General features: G+C 45.0%; 1 protein-coding gene across 2 annotated transcripts in view; it reads right to left on the bottom strand.

Moving 5' to 3' along the window:
- The window catches only part of LOC122773354 (ephrin type-A receptor 4), a 54,965-nt gene extending 35,641 nt beyond the window's left edge, over nucleotides 1–19,324 (bottom strand). The window contains exons 1-3 of one of the 2 annotated variants that reach the window (XM_044031977.1): nucleotides 19,038–19,324; nucleotides 17,452–17,519; nucleotides 14,008–14,671 (exon numbers count right to left, since the gene is read on the bottom strand). In XM_044031977.1, coding sequence (XP_043887912.1) covers nucleotides 14,008–14,671; nucleotides 17,452–17,519; nucleotides 19,038–19,134 — 829 coding nt within the window. In that variant the 5' untranslated portion in view covers nucleotides 19,135–19,324. The remainder of the gene's footprint in view (nucleotides 1–14,007; nucleotides 14,672–17,451; nucleotides 17,520–19,037) is intronic. The other variant, XM_044031976.1, reaches the window with a different exon arrangement.
- Between the last annotated feature and the right edge of the window lie 4,352 nt (nucleotides 19,325–23,676).

Here is a 23,676-nt window from a genome sequence, read left to right as displayed (position 1 = left end):
ATTTTGCTCGCTGAATTGGTTTCACCGCATGAGGGGAGGGGAAATGGGGAACTTGTGTTCTAGGCTGCACCATCGACGCAGCTTCATCCACGGAGTGCACATTAGCTAATGATGATAGCTGCCCACACGTGAGCCAACGCAAACCCAGCTTCCCTCTGTGGTAACAACCCACACCGGGGTTTGAACAGCCGTAGAGGCTCCTCACACATCTCTACCCACACACCCTCCCACTGCTGCCCACCTCGAGTGACCCGCATCACAAGCCTGATAGTGGAGCTGCTCTGCAACCTGCACAACAAAAGTGTCCAATACGCTGGGGACTGAAAGCATGAGAGCGCGACAATAAGCGTCCAAAAAAGCCCAGGAATATAACAGCCAGCACACAATGACTCTGCCTGCCCAGGCAGAACAATCAAAAAGGAGAGAATTAACATCAAACTGCAGCGTTTTCTCTCTCCTTTCAGGGCCGCGCTTTATCTTCCTTGGGTGATGAAAACTCGGTCACTCTTCTTTTAGTCATAACAGACAGGGAGCGCACTTCAGAAGAGCAGTCAGAGAGGCTTCCTCACAAAGCTGCTCTTTCAACAAATGCAGCGATCGACTTTCACGACCTGAGGGCAAGGAGAGTCTCGCTCTCATTCCTGCACCACCAGGACTCACGTTGCCTTTCTGTGAGCGACTCAGGTCAGACTCACCAGGCTGAGGCTTCACTGTGGATGTGGCCCCAATGAATTAGGTGAAATATCTAATTGCATTTATTCTGACAAAGTTTCCTCGCTACACAGTGGATAAGCGGCTAGCGTTGTTGCCTCACAAGTAGGTCACAGATTTGGAACCCGGGTTCCAGGACGTGTGAGTGGGTTTTTTCCAGGTAGTCCAAGTTCCTCCCACAGAACCAATATTCAGTTTCTAATACTGTGTGTGTTTCACAAACAAATGTAATACGATGAATATGACGATTATCTAATTATTAATCTAAGACTGTATCTTAGATTCATAATAATGTCATAATAAGGATTTAATCTCCATAAATCGCTTGGCCTTCGCTGGGATTGGCTCCAGCTCCCCTGGAATGGATGTTAAGCTGGAATATAACTTTTTAAATCAAACTTCAGGTCAATATTTACTGTGATTTAAAGATTTTAAGATTTAAAACATTACCACATGAGACACTGTCAGAATATTAACAACTATACTCTAATGCAAGGATGCTACATTAAAGAAGCTAACCGTTTATACCACAGAACAATTCAACTGCAGCCTGCTAGCCAACTGTCCAACTGTCCAACTGTCCGTCCCTAAAACAGACATGGAGACGATGAAAGACCAAACAAATCAATACACCTGAGTCACTTCCATATAAACAGGGATAACTAGCTGCTGACCATTAACATCTGTCACTAGAGCAGCAGGAGAGTGGAGCAGGTTAACTCATTCATTCTGTCACCATGGGTTATTAATTACCTCCGGCCCTGACGGCGACACGCAGACACACGGCCGGCGAAACCCTTCAGCGTGATGGATGAGGGACACACGGCCACCGAAACCGATCGCCATGATTGATGACGTACACTCGACACACGTCTTGACCTTGACCTGGCGAGGGGGGAAAGGTCCCACTCCTGTGCCGTCCTTTAAAATGCTAAACCCAAAAAACGTCGGGCAGTGAAACCTGGGTTCAGCCCTAATGAAGGGTAAGAACAAAAGACCAGGGAGGCAAATGGTTTTTAATAACACACACACTGACAATCACTGCAGAGCCAGCACAGCGTGATTTATAACTGTATGTCCAGCAGCATCCATCCATCACACAGGAGCCACCCAGGACGCTGCATGGCCTAATTAACATGTCTGTACCGACGACGCCGGCCAAACAACCAAAATCACAACACAACTGAAAACAGGCAATGATTATATTCAGTAACACAGGAATAATGGAACCACAGTCATTTCTACACACACTATTTAGTTTCCGTTGGTAAAACACTATCTGACAGTGAGGTATCGTATATTCCATCAGATGAGCCGTTTGTGGCTAAAAGCTGGTTCTACTTGTGTCAATGTTTTTGTAATGTACAGGACAAACCTGTTCCTGTTCAAATATAAAGACATTTTTGGTGGTGCCACCTGTATTGTTATGGTTTGGATTGCATAACTGTAAAAAAAATAAAGAAATATTGTTCGGAGGACTTCCTGCAGACCAAGGTCTTTACACGTAGGCTTAACTTCCCCCATCAATTCTTTAGCCGGGCTTTAAGAAACAATATTAGAACAATGGTTATATCGCCACCATCTAAAGTATTCCACCCAACTACTTCAGAATGGACAAAGGACACTTGAGACCGGGGGTACTGAAGGTGAATGTAAGGAGAGTTAAAGCAACAATTGGACGGGACATAATTGAGCCCAGAGAAACAAACAGGTCCATCTTTGTTTGGTGGAACACTGTTTGACTTGGCTTCACTGAGTAAGAGCCACTCACATGCCAGAGCCACAAAGGGATGGTACCACCCACCCAACGCCGGGCATGGCGCCAAACCATCTCGGACCTTTTGTGACCTGAGATTCACACACAGCAGGCGGGTAACAGACCATAATTCAGAGATGTACAGTATGTACACAAACCTGCGCACACCTGCACACTCTCAGGGATTCACTCACAAAGCCCTTCACAGGGCCTCTGGACCACACACACACACACACCCACGCAACACACACACACACACACACACACACACTTCACACACACGCTGCGCACACACACACACACACCTGCTGCACACACACACACACACACACACACTTACACACACACACACACACACACACACACACACACACACACACACACACACACACACACACACACACACACACACACATTTGTTTAAGCATGAGGACACGGAGCACAGTGGAGCAGTGGGAGGTAAACACACTCAGTAAAGGTTATTGTTATGGTCCAGTTTCCCCAAAGTCTCCAGAGGTTCAAGGCTCATGTTGGATGTGTGTGTGTGGGCAGTGTATGCAGCTTTTCTGATGAACACATGATGAACACATGATGAACACACTCTCATTTCAATTCAATTATGGAATAAAAGAAGTGGAGAGGTGCTGCTGCTGCTGCTGCTGCTGCTGCTGCTGCTGCTGCTGCTGGGAGGGTGAGTATGCTAATGCTGTTGTGTGAGGGGACACTCACATGCGCACAAACCACAAAACAATCGGCCGAGCCGCTGAGCCACCGGGAGCTGAGGAGAATGAGGCAGGAAAAGGGAGGACGTGTGAGGAGAACACACACAAACACACACTAAGAATAGGAGAAGGAGAAGAGGAAGAGGAAGAGGAAGCGATAGGGAGGCCGTCTCCATGGGGCCTCGTGCACTTCTGTAAACAAGTGCAAACCACGTGTCGCGCTGCGGCACAAACACAAGACAAATCCGCTAACATGCAGACTTCTGTCAACTTGTTTTAATTATAACAATAATAATAAGAAGAATTGCACTTTTAAAGCATTTTTTGAATTATATTTTAACAACCACTGGTTACTTTGGTTCATTCTTGATTTAAAAACAAGGCAGAAACACACCCAAACACACAAAATGTGTCATTTTATTATAACTGCGTTTCAAGATCTTTCATCCAAACAGTGACATGTGACATGGTATAAATACTAAATACACTACATCACATAAGATAACGTAAGATAAATAAACATTTTTATGATCATTATGACATCATCACCTCTCAGGGGCAAGTTTAACATCAGCCCTGTGGGGACTTTTTCAGAGGCCGCGTGGAGGGAGGGGAGGGAGGGAGGGAGGCGGAGGAGAGGGTCGTCTTACGGGTGAAAAGGAAGGTATTTTTAGGTTGTTTGTTTAGGTAATCTGCTTGTAGCTCCCAGACGACAGCCTGTCTGGGGCCTCAAAAAACACCTTCCATTGTGTGTGTGTGTGTGTGTGTGTGTCCATGAAAAACTGTGCCTCTGCACTGTGTGTGTGTTTTAAATGTGGTTATACACTGTGTGCGTGTGCGTGTGCTGCGCGTATGTGGCGGCGTGTGTGTGTGTGTGTGCGTGCGTCGCGTGTGTGTGTGTTAATGCAGGGTACATAAAAACTCTTCTGGGTCACTAACTCTTCAACAGCACATGTCAGTGCAGTGACGGTCCACTGGTCTCCGCTGTGGCTGTCACCGCTTTGACCTTTGACCTTTGCCGGTGTCACTCAGGCCTCGCTCTCTGTCCGTCACCTCGAAGTGAAACCCTGTGTCCGCTCCTTCTGCACGACGTGTGTGTGTGTGTGTGTGTTGTTCCAAAGTTGGTCGGTCTCCTCTCTTACCCAAGGGCTAGTTGAACCTGTCCTTACGAGTAACATGGGCGTGTAAAAAGGCGGGGGGTTAATGGATGCCGCTCAGACAGGGTTCCTCTGCTAATGTGTAACATTTTAACTGTTAGCTTTGATGTGAGGACAGACACACAGACGCAGTGATGACGGGACCACACACACACACACACAGTGGACTGTGGGAGCTGCTGTGTGTGTGTGTGTGTGTGTGCAGTGGTGATGAACAGTGATGTTTTTACAGTTTCACACAGAGTTTGATCTTTATGGTTTATTATCAGCAGGTCTGTGGGTGATTTGAGCAGCACTGCTGAGATGATGTATCACGTCACGTCATGATTCTTCTGACATTTGAGCGGTGGTTCAGGTTCTTTTAGCGTGAAGACGTGGACGTGGACGTGGAGCGTTCTGATTTTAGCCACTGAACTGATAAAATGTCACACGTCACACACAGAAAACTGAAACGTGTGCTGGACCAAAGGTAATTGCTGCCTCCATCAGTCAGTTGAGACGTGTTTGTGACACAAACTCACCGGCTACAGTCGCTCCTGCGTACGTGAGCTACAGCTGCAGCATTTCTCTACAGACTTTGATTTGTTTTTTCTGCTTCTCGTCAGAAATAGGAGATAAAATTGCAAAGATAAATTGAAGCGAGTTCATATTTGTTAGGTGTGAATTTAGTCGAGTTGGTTTTCGGTCTCGTGTCGCATGTTTGCAGTGAGAAGACGAGCTGCTTTTAACCACACTATCACTGTAAGGTCAAGTCTGCGTGTTCTCCACTCATCCTGACACTTTCTCAAACTGACTCATTCTTTAATAAAAGTCAAATGAAGCCGTTGAAAGTCTGCCTGTGTCACACAGACAGAGATTCAAGCCAAACAGCCGGAGGTCGTGACACAACCTCACTCCCCACGTCTGCACCCTGTAACCCCCTGAACCTTCCACACTCATCCACACATCCATTTATCAGGACCCTCCCTGTGCCACACAGCCATGACTCTGCCTCAGTCTTTCTCCTGAGCCTTCAAGCTAATGTGGATTTCTTTTTCTTCTGCCTCCCTCGCTCCTCTTCCAGCAGTATTTCCCAGCTCACTGCGGCTCAGGAAGGATCAAGGTCTCTAATCCCTGAGACATGCCCTAGCATGGACACACCTCTGCCTTTGGCTGGAGATCAGCGGCTTCGGATTCCCCCGCTGCTGCTGCTGCTACTGCTGCTGCTGCTGCTGCTGCTGCTGCTGCTGCTGAGAGAGCGGTCAGCCTGACGGTGCAGTTTGATACTCGTGTAGTTTGCTCGTCAGCGCACAAACACGTGTGGTCGCAGCGAGGCATCGGCCACCTGATCTCAAAGTCTCCGTGCTGGAACCAAGAATAGGAGCGAGAAGCGAGAAGCGAGGAGCGAGGAGCGAGGAGTGAGGAGTGAGGAGCGAGGAGTGAGGAGGTGTCAAATGAAGGATATTTTTTTATATGTTTCTTGCTGAGAAGATCAATAACATGCCCATGTCTGCTACTTAATACATGAAGCTACAGTCATCAGTCACTTAGCTTGTAACTTGTAGCTTGGAACAGCTTCAGGAGCTAAAGTAAAAATATACAGTAATAAAAAGTACCTTGGTGAATGATGTTCCCTCATTTGCATAGTAAGCTTCCTCTTTAAAACAAGCCTCCACAAAAGCCTTAAAGGTTCAGTGTGTAAAATGTAGGTGAAGTTGATTTAATTTGGCAGAAAGAAATCAGAATAAACACTGACACACATGCTGTGGGAATAGATACAATGATTCCTTGCTGGTCACATGACTCAGCAACAGACACTGATTCTCATCAGCTCTACAGAGACGATGTAAACATGAAAATGCTGATTGTCACTGACTTTTTGATGTTTGTGGTTTTCTGTTGTGTGTCACACACACTTCATGACCTCAAAACTTACTCATCAGAGGAAAACTGCTCTACTGGCAACACATGTAATATCACGTCAAGTTTGTTAAGTTTAGTTATTTATTTATTTATTTATTTACATGTAAATAAATAAATAAAACTCCTCCACTGGCAACACATGTAATATCACGTCAAGTTTGTTAAGTTTAGTTATTTATTTATTTATTTACGTATGAATAAATAAATAAATAAATAAATAAATAAAACTGCTCTACTGGCAACACATGTAATATCACGTCAAGTTAGTTAAGTTTATTTATTTATTTATTTATTTACGTATGAATAAATAAATAAATAAATAAATAAATAAATAAATAAATAAAACTGCTCTACTGGCAACACATGTAATATCACGTCAAGTTTGTTAAGTTTAGTCACTGATGCACTTCCTGTTTTATTTTGTATTCACCTTTCCTCTCATTTCAGACCCTGCCCTCCTCCCCTCCCCTGTGATTGTCTGCCCCGCCCCTGATTGCTTTCACCTGTTACCACTTTACTTCCTGCTTAAATAGTCCTGGTCTTCACCGTCATGTCACCAGTTCCTGTTGTCTGGTCCATGAGTGACGTCGTCAAGTTGTTTCATAGCAAGTTTCCCTGGTTTAGTTTACTCATGGTGAGATTTGTTTGATCCTCCTGATCCTGATCCTGATCCTGATCCTGATTTTGTACTCTTTGAGACCCAAAACATGATGTGTCCTCCTGTTTTGGGTCAAATATGAGCATGTGGTTATCGACGACGTAGACCACATTTGGACAGTTTTCTCGCTTCTCGTTAGCGTTGGTTGGCCTCACCTGGATGATCACCTTCACATGGTTACACACATCATTTGCATCAAAATAAAACAGGAAGTGCATGAGTGACTAAACTTAATATTCTACATATTATTAGAGATTACACAAAACCTCACAAACACTTGCTAATGTTGGTGTAAAAGAGGAACGTGAGTCTTCACTATTGTCCAAGAAGAATGTTGGGAGATAAAACTCTGCTGTAGTTGCACAATTGATAAGAATTTGACCCAGAAACTAAAAAGTAAATCTATAAAGTGAGGCCTGAATTTTCCATCAGCAGCATGTGTGTAAATGCACCATTGTACTCTTATACAGTATATGCACAACTCTTTATGAACACAACAAATAAACGTGTTGGTTTACGAAGTTAAAACCTTTGGAGACTTTTCTGCTGCTTCCTCTCAACACTTCACGTGTTTGGTTCTGTGAGTGTGACGCTCCCTCCACCTCTGTGATTAAAAAGACATCGCAGCTCATTAAAATGGACACTGCGTCCGGTCTCTGGGTCCAATCACTTTCCAGAGCTTTTTTCTCATAACTGATTGTGACAGCGCAGCATTTGATTCGGCCGCTGAACTCTGCAGCCACCGGAGAGAACATGCGACGACAAAGGGGGGCGAGGAAAGACCGCGGCGATGGAGCCGGGACCTTACGATACAAGGACTGAGGGACAGATAAAGGATTTCCAAGGTGTTTGCAATCAGCCTCCCATCTAACCCGAGGTTCGTCTGCAGGCTCAGATCACAGCCCTAAACATAACCAGTTCCTCAGAGATGAGGTCCTGCCTCATTAGGACCTGGTTTTGATTTCCATGTGGTCCTGACAAGGTCAGTGTTTATGCCAGAAAAGGTCCTACACACACACACACACACACAGCTGTTGTGATCAGCAACACATTAGCCACTGATCAAAGGGATTTCTGTGAAATAGTGAAGCGATGGATGAAGTGTAGAAAAAAAGCATGGTTGCCAGACTGGAACTGAATCTCCTCCACCTCACCTCCCTCCCTGCTTTGTTTTTGTCTGCTTTTCTCTCTCTACCTCCCTGGTCTCCCTCGTCTCCCTCGTCTCCCTGGTCTCCATCTCCTCCACTGGTCTTGGCCTCTCTTTCAGCACAGAAAAGGTGGCAGAGGCCCTCGTGTTCTCTTTCACAACACTCTCTCTCTCTCTCTATGAAAACCAGTCCACCCATGGCCACTTGATCGCTATCCACTTCTCTCTGCCTCTCCGTCTTTCTCTGCCTTTACATCCGTCCATCTCTCTTTACAAACCCCGGCCTCCTCTCTCTCTCTCTCTCTCTCTGTCAGCTAAAGCAGAGGTTGTTTTTTTTATTTTAAAGTGAGTGAAAGAGAGCGAGAGAGCGAGAGAGTGAGAGAGCGAGAGAGCGGGGGGAAGTGGAGGGAGAAGAAGGGAAACAGCCGCAGGAATGGGGGAACAGCAGGGGTGGATGGAGGGAGAGGGCAGAGTGGGGGTGAAAGGACTGTAGGATTGTGTTGGTAGAGAGCTGGGTATTGATTCAGGGCCTTTTGACATGCTAATTTGCATGCAGACTGCTTTAATCGCTCCCTCTTCCCATCACGGGCATCAAAGTGAGGATGCTTTTCAAAAAGATGAGCGAGAGGAGAGAGAATAGAGAGGAGAGGAGAGAGGAGGAGAGAGGAGAGAGAGGGTACTCATGTATATTCTGTGTGTTGTGATGCTGTCTTCTCTCTGTAAAAACACTGACCATGTATCACACCTCATGCCCCATTTAAAAAAAGTCCAAACTATCCCTTTAACGTCAGAATGGCAAGTTTGAACAAAAACAATATTGGACATTTCTGGAGATTTAAATCACACCTGTTGCTGTTTAGTGAAAGCACACAGCCACAGCTCCTCACTGACAAACGAAGACAGACCATAATGTGTGGAGCCTCCAATGTTTCTGCTTTCCACAGAATAATGAAGAGTTTGTCTAACACTGAGCCCTGATATTTCCAGCTTACTTCAGCTGTAGTTTAACATACTTTAACATAGTGTCGGCTTAAGAAACTGATCAAAACAAATCAACTATTTCACTCCAGCTAAATGTTCACCTTGATTTTGTTGTTGTTTGTTTTGATTCTAAAAGCAAAAAAGGGAAATAAAGAACTTAAAGATGGATGTTGACGGCAGTGTAACGCTGGCACTGTGGTCTCCATCACTGGTGCCTTCCTGCCCTTATGGCACCACACGGAGAGAGAGAGAGAGAGGTGATGAGTGTCGGGGATTGAACAGGGGACAAACAGCGAGGCAGGACGACAGCCCGAGCAGGAAAAGCATTTCAGCACCTCCGCTAATGATGGCTGGATTACTACCAGCTACACCACCACCACCAGCAGCAGCAGCAGCAGTGGCAGCAGCAGCAGCAGTAACAGCAGCAGCAGCAGTAACAGCAGCAGCAGTAACAGCAGCAGCCCCCAGTCAGTCAGGGGAAGTGCTGAAGTGCTGAGAGGAGTTTTTTGTTGAGCTAAACAAGAACAGAATATTAAAAAAAGAGGAGGGGGTGCTTTAAGCAATTATTTCAGCAGGAAGAGGAGGATATGATGAAGATTGCTCATGAGACATTTTGTCCTCTCTGTCTGTATCTGTTCATCTTTCTCTGCTCTCGGCCAGTAATAGATTCCTCGTCTCTTCAGCAGCACAAAATGAGGCTCTCAGTGAGAGTGATGAGTACGTTCACCTCTATTCTGCACTGTCGCTGCTCTACGTTACAGCTGAGACAATAACTGCATTGTGACATTTTAGATTTGGACTGATTACATTGAATACTTTTGTGAAATACACTAAATATTATATATTGATAAAAAAAATAAATGTGACTGCATTTAAAGGTGATTTCATTGTTTCTAAGACACGTAAATATCCTTCATTTAACATGAAAAAGCCAAATGAATGAACCCGATATCCTCTGAAATGAAAGGTAATACAGTATATGCATTATTATTATTACTATGATTTTAATTAAATTGTGATTATATATTGATATTGAATGATATAAAAAGTAAATTGTGATTAAAAATCCTAATTTTGCTGAGCCCTACCATACATGTGTCTATTACTGTCTGCATGTACCTGCATCACCTGTCTCTCTCACTCACACATTTAAACATTTTAGTACACGCTCACTTCAACACGTGTGTTTGTGGTGAAACAAAAACACACGCCGCGCTCAGCACTGAAGGTAATGTCATTATTCAGCCCACTTCCTGCTGCAGACACACACTAACCGCCACAACGGCTGGAGCGAAGACGTGGAGGGTGAAGAAAGGGAGGAGGATGACGGAGAACGAGTGTGAATGGGTGAAAATTACAAGTGGAATAAAGCAAAAGAGAGGAAGACTGTTAAAATGCAGAGAGTCGTTTGAATTTGACGAGGTGGAGCAACACATTCTCCTGTGGGTCGAAAAACTCAGAAGACATGTTTTTTTTTATCACTTTCCACAGACTTTAAGAAGCTGTTAAAGGAACAGAAAATATGAAGAGGAGCAACGAGCAAATACACTTGATTTGTACATGTGTGCAGGACAAGGAGGAAGGACACAAACAGGGATGAGGAGGAGAGCGAGGGATGGAGTCTGTGTACATACAGTCACTGGGGACCAGTGGGCTAAATAGAATTATGTGGTGAATTTAGAATAATACTCCCAAGTGCATATTTAACACTGACTGCAGAGAGAGAGCATCACACACACACACACACACGCACACACACACACACATCCACTTGAATGAAATCACCATTAATTTGCCATTCTTCGGCCTCCTGTGCTAAACCCAAAGACCCCAGCATTCTGCCACCACGTGTGATTTCAGAAGCTGAGACTCTGTCGTCCACAGACACGTCATGTGATGTCTGTGGACGACAGACACGTCATGTGATGTCTGTGGACGACAGAGTCGCTGTCGTGTCCTTTAACGTGAGCATTAACATTTTATCAGCTGCTGCCATTCCTCAAAGTTTCTTCACCATCATTTACCCATAATGACATACTTGGTTCTCAGTGATCTCTCTCTAATCAACAACATCCACCAACAGTAGGAACTCCCTCAGCAGATGAGGAGCGGGGCGACACCCTGACCCTCCACCCTTCCCCACCGCGTCCACGGGGGGAGGTGCTGAACAGCGAAAGGATCTCAAACACAAACAGACAGAGTCTCTCGTCTCAGATCAGGGGGCCCTCGTGGCCCTCAGTGCCCCAGTCGCTTCTCTTGCCTTGGCCCTGAATGAACACCAGAGCCACCCTTGGCCCACCTCAAGCACACACACACACTCTGCAGCCACAGCTGTCAAAACCCTGATGTCTTAATCAATCCTGGATCCACGACCCTGACAGACACAGCGGTAAGATGGATGCAGGAGGGGATGACCCCTGACCCCTGCCAGGAGTGGAGAATACAACTCTTATGCCCCGCCCCCCATCTTTCCCCCAAAAAAATCTCAGCAGCCCCAGTCTGCTCTGCTGCAGCCCCAAACAATGACGGAGGAGCGGCCATTCATCCGACGCTGGGAAACAGGGACCAAGGTGACCCTCGTGACCTCCACGTTATCTGAGCACAGACACACACACACACACACACACACACTCTAGGCTCATGTTCAGCACATGAAACAATTAACAAATATATGATTATTTCAATAACGTGGGGTTTTTTTAAGTTTCTTTCCCGTCAAAAAACCTTAACTTTGAATTAACTATTACCCTAATTACCCCCAGACTCAGCTCCCATGTAAAAACCCCGGGTCGACGGTGGTAACAGCGTGGTGGAGCTCCTCGTGTAAAGAGCCTGTCACAGTGTGGAATATTAACCAGCAGTGTTTAACCTCAGAGTCAGTGCAGCTGACCCACGGCGACGCCTCCGGCTGCCACACGGCGTTCAATCACGTGCATGTTACACTTATTATAAATGAGTGTTTCACTTATTAGACGTCGTAATCGGAGCTCAGAGTGAAGCGCGTGCATGTGCTGCCACTGTAAAGTTAAACGACACGTGAACTCAATGGATATATTGGCTTGAAAAACAATAGTGCCAGCTCAGAGTCTGGCAGGCGCTGCAGGACCTGCATTAGTCACATGAAGCCACGCGTTCCAGCTCCTTTACTGCCTTCTTTGCAGACTAACAGCTCTTCATCTTAAGTGGAATTAAAGGGGAGATGAAGAGTCCATTTCACTGGCGTTATGATGTACAGCATGAGATCAGGGCTAAAATGGGAGGTTGTTATCGTAAACAGCAGGATTCAGCTCACGTCTGTAACTAACTAGCGTCTGTTCTCCTTCAATCATCCCTCCATTTCCCTCTGTGTCTTTGAAGCCGGCCCCGGGGACAGACGCCTGAGCTCAGAGACAGGGAAGATGGACAACATGGATTCTTTCAGCTCAGATGACACTTTAAAAAAGTGCACACACACACACACACACACACCTAAGGCTACAGTCGTACTGCTGCAATGTCATGTGACAGCGTACAGTAATCTGCCTCATGCAGCTGTGTTTTTTTCAAAAAGGTAACTTATTCAGTATAAATGTCAGTTTGGTGGTTTTTTGTCTATAAAATAGTTTTACAAATGTTTTAATAAGATCATTATCAACATCAGCTGATTATAAAATCTAAAGTGTTGGGATGAGGATGTCCATATTTGAGGGAGGCTGCAGGTAGATTTAAATAATTAAAGTAAAGGGACATGATGATGCAAGCACAAACATGTTCCCAAGTTATTTTAATTGTTAGCATGATGTTAACCTGCTGCTGCTGATGATGATGATGATGATGATGATGATGATGATGAAGGGGGCTGCAGGACCGCATCGACACAATCCTAAATCACCAGACCTGTTTGTCAGGCAATTAGTCCTCCAAGATAAAAGCTCCATTGTAAATTAGGGGAAGTGTAGCAGTGCCGTCCCACTGTTAATCACCCATGCCCCTGCCCCTGCCCCTGGCCCCCTTTAGTGTTGTCGCCCGCTGCTTCTGTCCGGGGCAAACATTAGCATGCACTCACTCAGGCAGCGGGCAACTGTGCCCTGCCTGAGCTGCATGTGCAGCTGATGCCCTGAACAGAACCATGCTGCACATCAATCAGAGGAGTGAAAATCAACATTAGAAACGATGAAGGCGTTTGAAAACGGCTGTTTCTGAATGAACCGAACTCTCAAACCTCGCGCTAAATCCATAATGTTCCATTTTCATTGAAGAATTTGTGATTTTTCGAGCCTCAAACATGATGATGATGATGGTGCAGCTACATGGACTGACTTCCTGTCTGGACCACTTTCACATGATACATGGATGTGGATCACTTCTGAAAGTGAGTTAAAAAACGTTTGTCTGGACGTAGATTTTTATACCGTTTCATAATCTCTCTTAAATGTGAAAGGTAGTAGAATAGATCAGTCGTGAGGAGGAAGTGGACACTGACCTCATCAAACCACTGGTTAGCTGAGGCTGGAATAATCGCCGCCCCCCCACCAGCATCCACACAGCTGTGTATCGTCACTCCTCTCACACCTGCTTGGAATGATAAACTCTTTGGTTCTATTTGCCGTCATATACAGCTGTCTATCTCCTCTCCCAGCTCCAGGCTCCACTGGGGGAAAGAGAAAGATCATGTGGGGGTGACTTTCCCCTCCCAGTGTCACCAGTTCCCCTGGGATGCTCCCCACTGCACAACACCTCCCAGTGGGTGCGCTAATTACTCCATTTACAATCATCATTGCTTCTCTCGCTATAGAGAGCAGGAGCGCGAGGAGAAAGAGGAAGGTGAATCCAGGGAGGGACAAAGAGAGGGAAACAGGCATGAAAAGGGAGAGACGGAGGGAGGGGGAGCAATAAAAAGGAGGTGAGGTGCAGTGGAGAGAGGCGATGTCAGAAAAGAGAGAGTGTTCTATAAATAGTGACAAAGAACACAGGAGACAGTTGGACCTCCTTACCTTGGCATTCTGCATTGCGCTCCTCATGTCCAGGGTTGCACAGACAGTTCCCGATGGGGACCAGCCACTCCCCATCAGCCCCACAGTACATCTTAGGAACCTCCTTCTCCTCTGAATTATCCACGCATGAGCCACGCACTTCCACCAGCGAGGAGGTGTCTGCTCCTGTGATGGTGTCGGGGAACTGGGCCAGGTTACGCACCGCTAACGGACATTTCTTGTAGAAGACCCTGACGGACACGAGCGCGATGCACGCGCCCACGTCCTGGAAGGCTAAATAGAAGCCCTTCCTGGTCAGAGCGCCAACGTCGCGCACCTCCGTGTTCAGCTTCATGATGCGGTCGCCGATGTCCACCTGGGTGAAGCTCTCATCCGCGGCGATGGTGTCGATCTTTCCGAACTGGTTCTCGCGGATGTAGCGCTCTTTGTCGTTGTTGGACTCGTAGTAGTAAAGGTTGAAGGTCTCCTTGCAGGTTCCCATGACTCCCGGCAGACTGTTGCAGTCTCGGAGGGTGAACTTGATCTCGATGTAGACGCGCTGAGCGCCGCCGCGGGGGATCCAGTCAGTGCGCAGCCAGTTGTTCTGGTTTGGCTCCATGACATTACACACCTGGTACGTCCGGATGGGAATGTTCTTCTCGTCCATAATGCTCACCTCCTCCCACTGGATGAACAAAGACAGAGAAAACAATGTCAGGATACTCTTGAAACAGAGAAAAACATCACAACTCAATGCTGCTCTGGACTACGTCCATGACTCAGGAGGTTTTCACACGCAGTTAACTTGACCTAGGTTTGAAGGCTAGTTAGTAGCAGGGCTATTCCAGTTGACTGATGACGTCACACACCAAAATATCCTTAGCTGGAGGCTAGCATGTTCAACACCATTCCAAGTCTTTCTGTCATTCATGAACTTTGAAATGTTCAATTCTTTGAGATGGCAGAGCCTTAAATCTTCTTCTTCTTCTTCTTCTTCTTCTTCTTCTTCTGTTTACTGGTCTCTGTGCTCTGCTCATGCATAACATGAGCAGAGCACAGAGACCAGTGTGGGTCCAGTCGATCGTGTACATAGTAATTCAACGTTTGATTTCAGCCACACTAACATGTTCAGATGTGGAGTATTTTAACGTCAGTTTAACGAACACAACACTCACACAATGACAGAAGAAAAGCCTCCGACAGAGAGAGGAGCGTTCAGGAAGGACGAGTCAATATTTGAGTCTCACCAGAGAAATTCATTGACGGCTAAACTTAATGCATATTTTATCAATGGCACCTATTAGACATGTTAACCCGAATAAAGGAGCATTTACTGTAGTGATTAATATTCATGTTTCATGACGAGTGTGCGAGCGAGACAATTCATAATCAGCTCTGTGCATCAGTGATGAGTTCAGCGACTTATTTTAACACACACACACACACACACACACAGAGGAGAGAAGATGAAGTGGAAGGAATGAAAGTAGGAAACTGTAAAGAGTAAAAGTCTGTGAGAATCACCGCTGATGATCTAATGTGGGCCTGCTTCACGTCTGCACACAGGACGACGACTGGGAGACACTGACGTGGGTCACATGGATCATGTTACCCGGCGCGGCCTGGCTCATTTTTGCCGGAAGGCGTGTTTGTTTTACTTATGATGAAGTTCCTTCTCCCGACAGAGCGCCGTTGAGCAAACACGAGCGTGTACTGAGAGGTTCAAAGCGCCTTTGACTGAACTCTGCTGTAAACAAGAGCCGACAGGCCTTCAGCCGCCGCAGCTCCAACCATCTCAAACAAGAATAATAGTATAAAATATGCCGACAATCGTAATAATAATAATAACAATGATACGTGACTGTGACACCGTATCATAAATAATCTGGCTTAAAGCTTTTCCCATGAGAAGAGTGGAGTGAATGCTAAACGTTGCTGCAGCAAACGTCGATCATTCCCTGCTGTTCCATTCCACTCTGCTCTCTTCCTTTAGCCCCTTTTGTTGTGGAAATCAAGCCGTGCTGAGATAAGGCTGCACCTTCCCCTGATAGCAGCGAGGAGGAAGAATAAGGCCAATTGGTGGTAATGAGAGGGTGAATGTGGGCTTGACGGTGCTGCCAGGACCCTGTCAATCACCGAGAGGAGGGTCTGAGCTCAACGCCGGAGCATGTGAGCAACATGTGCACACGGTGAATTTCATATTCATTAGCTGCATTAGTGTGGATAATTTGCTCTAATCGTCAGGAAATATTAAAATGCTTGTGTCATTTCTGTGAGGAGAACAACAGTCGCCTTCTGCTCACTTTTCTTATCGACGGAACCGCTGACTTCAAAGAATTGAGATACGTGATATTGGTGCGATAAACGTAACGTAGCCTTTCTTCTTTGTATCAGAGATAGGATTTAGATTTAAAGGTGACACAAAAAAAGGTCCAGTATTGACTAGAAAGACAGAAAAGCTCCCTCTTGTGGCTCTTCAAAACAAACCACTAAGTCTGTATATGTGTTATAAAACAATTCATGTGAACTACTCCATAATCACAGCTGCACAATATCTTACTGAATCTATTAGTGAGACATTCTGAATCATTTTGTATCTTAACGTCTCTTTTATTACAAAATGTTTTATTACAAACACATTTTCTCATGTGAGCGCTGCAGTATTTCTACACGATTCAGTGTCTTGCTGTGTGGATATTGCACTTGAATGTATTGTGATTTTCATCGTTGTGTTATTTATTGTGCAACCCTAAAATCATTGTGCGTGCTTTTTAGAGCAAAGTGTGATGAAATCATCCCATAATTAAAAAATAGATCAGCTAATGCTAATGGCACATCGGGGTCACTGAGGCCTCACCATACTCTGCTGCACAGCCCGACCCAGTCGTCCTGCGGCAGGAGCTGAACCCTGCTGCTCTTTCCCCCCTTTATTCATCCATACCAGTGGAGCCTCTCTCAGCTGCCAAGTCCCTCTCTTCTCTGTCTCCCCCTCCTCACTCCACGACTCAACGGTGGAAAGGGATATAAAGTTTCTCCACAAAGACCGTTTCAATCCACCGTCTATTCAGGAAACCCGACGCCCGCTGCAGTATCAACCCGAGCATCTGAGTGGTTAGAGAGCGCAGGGGACGGAGGAGAAAGAAAGAGGGGCTACTTATGGACCCAGTGCTTCTCAGAGTGAACACTGGGGTCCCCATGGGGCCCCCGGACGGTTTTCTGTATAAACAGCGAAACAGCCAATTCTGATTTATCCATATGTCAGTGTCAGTGATTTTTGCAGCCTGAGCCTGACGTCCCACCAGAGCAGCCAGCCGCACAATAAATCACACACAAAGATGTTTCTGAGAAGCCCTCACCAGGAAAACAATCTATTCTGCCAATAAAAGATAACATCTCTCCATTCTGGGCTGAAATGGGGATCATGCATCCTAACCAGGGGACACTTGAGTGCTGGAGCCGACTTACCCCTCCTTCTGTTGGGTTGGCGACCCATCCCAGCTCCCCCTGTACAGCTCTGGAGTCCAGTAACGTGACTGGAAAACAAGAGGAGTAGAAGTGAGTGTGCAGATCCCACACAACATAACACAACACAACACAACACAACACTTCACAGAAGGATCATTTTATATTACATTTCAACCTTTTTTAAAGTGATTTATCAGATATAAAAACATGAATGTGTGATGAATGTGTGCACACCAGGAGAATAAAGGGCTTACAAATGACACACTAGTGCGTGTTGTGTTGTGTTTAAGCCTCTGCTGAGCTCTGCAGGTGTCACATGGATTGATTTTTCCTGCAGATAATGATTTCTTCTCTTTTTTTTCAATGGATGACAAATGCATTTCCCGAGTGTGTTTAAATAATGATTTTTCAGTTTGCTCTGCAGCAGCAGCAGCAGCAGCAGCAGCAGCAGCAGCGGCAGCAGCGGCGGCAGCGCCGAGTCTGAGCGGAATCAGCCGAGAGAAGCCGTGGTGGCGCGGTGTGTGCGTGAACTTAGGAGAAAATATTACAATAAAAAAAACACAGAATTACCCTGTACGAAATATTACAATATTACTTCAACCGTATGGAGATGTAGTCATTGTTTATTTCCACATTCTATAAATCTGTGCGGGTTATTTTAAATTCTGCACATAAATGAGAGAATATACTCGTTATATAAACCCTATTTTAAATTTTCAGCATATTATTTCATATTTAACCGACACTGAGATCGTGATGCATCATTTTTTTGGACTTGTGTGGAAAAGCTTCTTCTGCAGAAACAGAAAACGCAGTTCTGGCGAGGACTCACTTCGGATCAGGGTGTATAAAGTCAACTAGTATACTAGAAAATGTAAGATATTTGTGTTTCTAGTGAATATTAAATGCATATAATGATGTGTGTGTGTGTTTTCAAACCGCGTCCTGGAACTCGTAATCTCGGAGATCTCTGTGTGCCGAGACTGGGACGCGCGTACGATCTTTATAAAACTGTTTTTGTTTGTTTTTTCACTCAACGCCTAATAAACAAAGACGAATTAGTAATAAATAACTAGAATCATCTATTATTGCATTTGTATTTATATGCACTTGTGTGCAAGTTTTGGGCTTTTATGTTCATTTTATGATCATTTTCCAAATATAAAGTCAACATGACAACATGTGGCGGTTCATTTAATGAAAGTGATCATTGTGGCGCTCGTTTGATGTGTTTTGGTCAGCGTGACGTTGTCAGAGCCGCGCGCACAGCCCTGATTACAACAAGTCGTGTCCCTGTTTCCAGTATTTCGGATCCAAAGCCCGAGTCGGTGCCTCGTGCCGGGACAGCCGCAATTCCAGCTTGTTTGCCCAAAAGTGGTAAAAAAAAAAACAAAAAAAAAAAACTCCGCTGTTTTCCATTAAAACCAAATAAAGATGAATCCGCACTACAGTCGCAACCGCGCAGGGGCCACGCAGAAGTGAGAGGCTCCGCTGCGCAAACGCGCACACACGGAGCGAAAGTCGCACAAGTCCAGCCGCGGCGGTCGTTGTTGCCGCTGTTTGTGTTTCCTCTGCAAACATCTTACCTTCATTAGGAGGATAAATCCGAGCCGAGGAAACAAATGTAGAGATCCCAGAAACAAGAAAGCTGACCGTGAACAAAACCCCTGCCATGAGTGCCATTTGTGTCCTTGTCCCGTTTTCTCTCTCTCTCTCTCTCCTCGTTTTCTGCCGTTGCTCTTCTTCCCAGCTCCAGCTCTCTCTCTCTCTCTCTCTCTCTCTCTCTCTCACTGACACACACACACACTCGCAGTCTCGCTCGTGCTCCCTCTCTCTCTCTTTCCCTCTCCCCGTGGAATATGGGTTTGAAGCGGACACAGACACACTAGTGAGAGCGCACCACAGCCAGGAGGCGGGTCTACGGTGTGTGAGTGACGCGGCGGAGACCGTCAAACCATATATGAGGGGGGCGAGAAAACAGCGGCGGGGGCAGAGGGACTGGGGCAATAATCATTAACCCCTGCCACCATGCACGCGACATGTTTCCTCACCTTACACCAGTGTTTATTATGTGTTATTGGTTTAATTATGCATGTATATTATTATAGATTTCTTTTTTAAGTTGTATTTATTTGCTCACGGTGATCTCATCAGTGTAATGCAGCTTCCTGTTGCATTGTTTGTTTTACACCAAACACAACAAAGCAAATTCATTGTATGATTAAAAAAGAGAAACGATCTGATAAATGCAATCTTAAAAAAAACTCACAGAGAAAGTCACAGATTGGTTGAAAATGATGAGTCTAAATGTCACATGGAGCCTATACACTCTCAAATATAGATATGTGCACATTCAAATGCACTGCGTCACTTTGCGTCTCCTCTGCTCCTCCAGCACACACTGTGTGTGTGTGTGTGTGTGTGTGTGTGTGTCGCTCTCTCTCTCACACACACACACACACACACACACACACACACACACACACTGCTACTACTGCTCGTGCATCATGTAGTCTGGCTCCAGTCGAGCGCAGCGCTGCGCTGTGCTGTCCAAGGTGAGCCCCATCAGTCCAAGGTCGCCACCTAGCGGATGTACAGACGCCTGCTCCTGCCTGCAAATTGGATCAGAGAACAAGCGCGAGCAGTGACCTCCTCTGTAACATTACACGGGTTTGCACTTTGAGAAATTGCCATTTTTCTGACGTGCTTGTCCTGGGTCTCTGTGTCTCCGTGTCTCTGTGTTTATTGCAGTGTTTACCGCAGGTATTATGGGTATTCCTGATGAATATGTGGCCGTGCATGGATGTGCAGGTGCAGACCTGCATGTTTTGAGGTTGCAAAGGTGAAAGATGCAAAGGAATCAATGTTACATGTGCAGTTTTCCCCTCAAACAAAGGCCTTGTTGTTGGTGTTTGAGAAAAACCAGCTGTGTCCAGGTTTGGGCTTGAGCCCACAGGGAGCTCCCACTCTTTCATGTCCTCCCACACAGGTCTGCCATTGCTCCCATGAGATGTGACCATCGCTGTGGCCAGAAGGCAACCTTTCACTAATCCACACAGGAGATAGTCACAGTGTGGGCAGGATAGGCTTGTTGTTGTGCATCACCACACACATCACATTATTGGTTCTCCTCGTGAGTGGAATGCTGCTTTGTTTTTTTTTGTTTTTTTTTTTACTTTTTACAGAGACAGTGATTCAGCGGGAAAACATCCAACCACGCTGAAGTGTCCTTGAGGCAAGTCATCGGATCCTTATCTACTGTAAGAGTTATGATACTTTCTGAGAGTGGAAAGTCAAAATACACTCAGATCACTCAGTCGACAAAACTGTCTCCATATCAATGTGTGAAATCTGTGACCTTTAAAGCAAAGGATGAAAAGAGCAGGGCACACACGAAATAACAAAGAGATGATGATAATAATAAATGCAATAAATAAACACCAAATACAAGTGATGCACTCCTTTCTCGAAACACGGGGAACTGTGGTCGTCTTTTTACCATTTTTTTTACCATTTCAATGTAAATGAAATGAGATTTTGATGATGATAAGTTGTCTCTTATGTTGCTCTTCAAAGAAAGAGTCACATATATCATTAATAATGCCTGTGTTTTGAAATTTTAATGCATGCTTATTGTACAAAAGGCCAAAAAGGGCATAAAGTGTTTGTTAAATGTGAATTAGCATCTTGTTTCTTGTGTCTGTACCTATAAACGATAGTAGGCTGTACAGATAGAACTGTAAATGTGTATGATTTGATAACATATAGAGTTAATAAGTTTGGGAATGCTGGAAAAAAATGACTTACACCAGAAATATTCCTCACTTTTTCGTGTCCAACGCTGACGTCAATATCACCTTTAACAGTATGAAGCATTTCAACATAATCTGCTCGTATAAAGAAGAAATAAACACAAAACATGACTCTTTACACTTGTCTGTGCAGAGCGAAGTGTTGGAGAAATAGAATTTTGGATTGGGGTTTTTTTTCTCATTTTTGCCCAGATACCGATACTCACTATCTTATTGGACAAAAACAATACATTTGATACATGTGACAAGATGAAAGTCACTGATTTAAATCTGTTTTCGATGATGACACAGATCCATTTCCCTCTTTTCATTACAGTATCATTGTCGTCATAGTTATGTCATCGTGAGGACATATAGTCTATAGCCTCTAGCATCCGTGTTTGGCACAGTGGCAGTTCCCATGCCTTTTTGTATCCGTCACAGCAGCCTCTTCCAAGACTTGGCTACAATATATATATCCCTGCACAAACAAGGAAACATGGAGAAGTTTTCTCATACAACTGATCTCACTGTGAATAGACCCTCCTTTGTCTCACAGGCTTTCACAAACATAGTGTGGGGCTTTGTTTTCCTCTCACAGATGCCACTCAGAGTGAAACAGAGTGCAGTGTTTTTATTTAGATGTGGTTGGAAGTTGAGAGGCAGTAGAGTCCAAATCTTGGATTACTTAAGGAAATCAAAGCGTATTAGGCTGATTTAGAGGAGACAGAGATGATTGTCTGTGGGTTTGTGAGGCTCTGCTGGGATGTGTGCACTACACTGTGCCACTGCAGAGCTAAAGACCATCTCAACCTGTGTAATGAAGCAGACACAGCATCTGGTGCTCCACTCAAGTTGTCCAATTCATTCCCAAAACAATGATTGTCCAAAAAAGAAACGCACTTTCCCCTGTTTGACAGCAAGCCTGGCAACCTTCAGGGGACAACCTTAGGGACAACCTTAGGGGACAACCTTAGGGGACAACCTTAGGGACAACCTTAGGGGACAACCCCTCTGATCGCTTTGAACCAATGGCAGCAAAGTTTCAGGGAGCGACAGTGGTGGCGCGTGCGTGATGGTGGTCGAGGGTGCGAGTGGGTGGGTTGTGGTTCTTGTCTTCTTTAATTGTGTCACAGTATTTTTGATTGATGACACTCCCATCGTTCTTTTATGTTCTTGTCAAAGCAGGAGCTTTTTTTGGTGAGTGGGAGTGAGGGAGGAGACCCCCACTCCCTCCCTGAAGCCGCCCACTGCGCTTTCTCCACATGGCATCTGCTGCCCACACATCTGCATTGTGTGCCAATCATACACACACACACACACACACACACACACACACACACACACTCAACCAAACTAACTCGCACTAACTTGTGCTGCAGACTGCTCTCTGTGTTTGGTGACGATGGATATTATTGAGTGAAAATCTAAACGATCTCTAAAGGCAAGAAAGACAGTTGTTCTTTACAGAGACAGTTCAAAACGACATGAACACGGAATTAAATCAAAACAATACAAACAAAGTTAAACCAATGAACAAAACCAGGGACTGTGTTGAAGAATAAAAGAAGTGAATATTATACATATGTTTCCATTGTGTTTCATCATAAACTCTTTGTTTTTATAAAGATGTTATACATTGGGTGTGCATTCATTTTTAAACATGTTTGTCTAAAATGGAAACAAAACAAAGTGGTTGTTTAAATTGTGCATGTAATATTGTATAATAACTAACATAACATACATCATCTTCATCAAGTTAAGCATCAGTGCACTTGATGAAGATTATCTGAAGCGACTGAAATACCTCTGTGAATAATTGAATGCTAATCCAATGCAATCTTAATCTAATGTGTCTTATATACAGTATATGTCAAAGTCACAGGATTAGATATTGCACAAAGTAAAAAGATAGAATCTGATATGATCCAAACGCCCTTAATATTATATTCTACATTATATTATAATATATTATATATAAATGTGAGTGAGATACGCACACGTCTGCAATGCTGCATTGATTGTGTGAGCTAAGTGAACATGTTTTAAGATAAAAGATGAGAAAGAAAGAAAAGTCAGTATCTGACGGGAAGGCTGTGACAGGATTGAGACGTCCTAACCTTTATGTCGAAGACTTTTCTTTCAGCAGCTTAAAAACAAAAGTTGTCAAACTTTCACCTACAAACCATCACAGCAGCCTCACTCAATCATTTACTCTCCAGGAAGTGTACCACACATTTTATTGTCAACAAAGCAAAAACCTCCAGCAAAGCCTCCCTCCCTCACTCCTATTGTCATTTTCTCCCACCTCTGCCTCTACAGTTTGGGCCATTGTTTCAATTAATTCTCCTAAATTCCCTCCTGCCGGCCCGTGACCCTCCAGGCTCTGCCCACCGCCTTCAGATCCCCATGCAGCTTCTCGTGGGTGTTCCTC

Source organism: Solea senegalensis, linkage group LG8, assembly GCF_019176455.1.
Source record: "Solea senegalensis isolate Sse05_10M linkage group LG8, IFAPA_SoseM_1, whole genome shotgun sequence".
Classification (NCBI taxonomy): Eukaryota; Metazoa; Chordata; class Actinopteri; order Pleuronectiformes; family Soleidae; genus Solea; species Solea senegalensis.
Note: the sequence above shows the minus strand (reverse complement) of the source record. Positions and strands in the feature narration are given on the sequence as shown.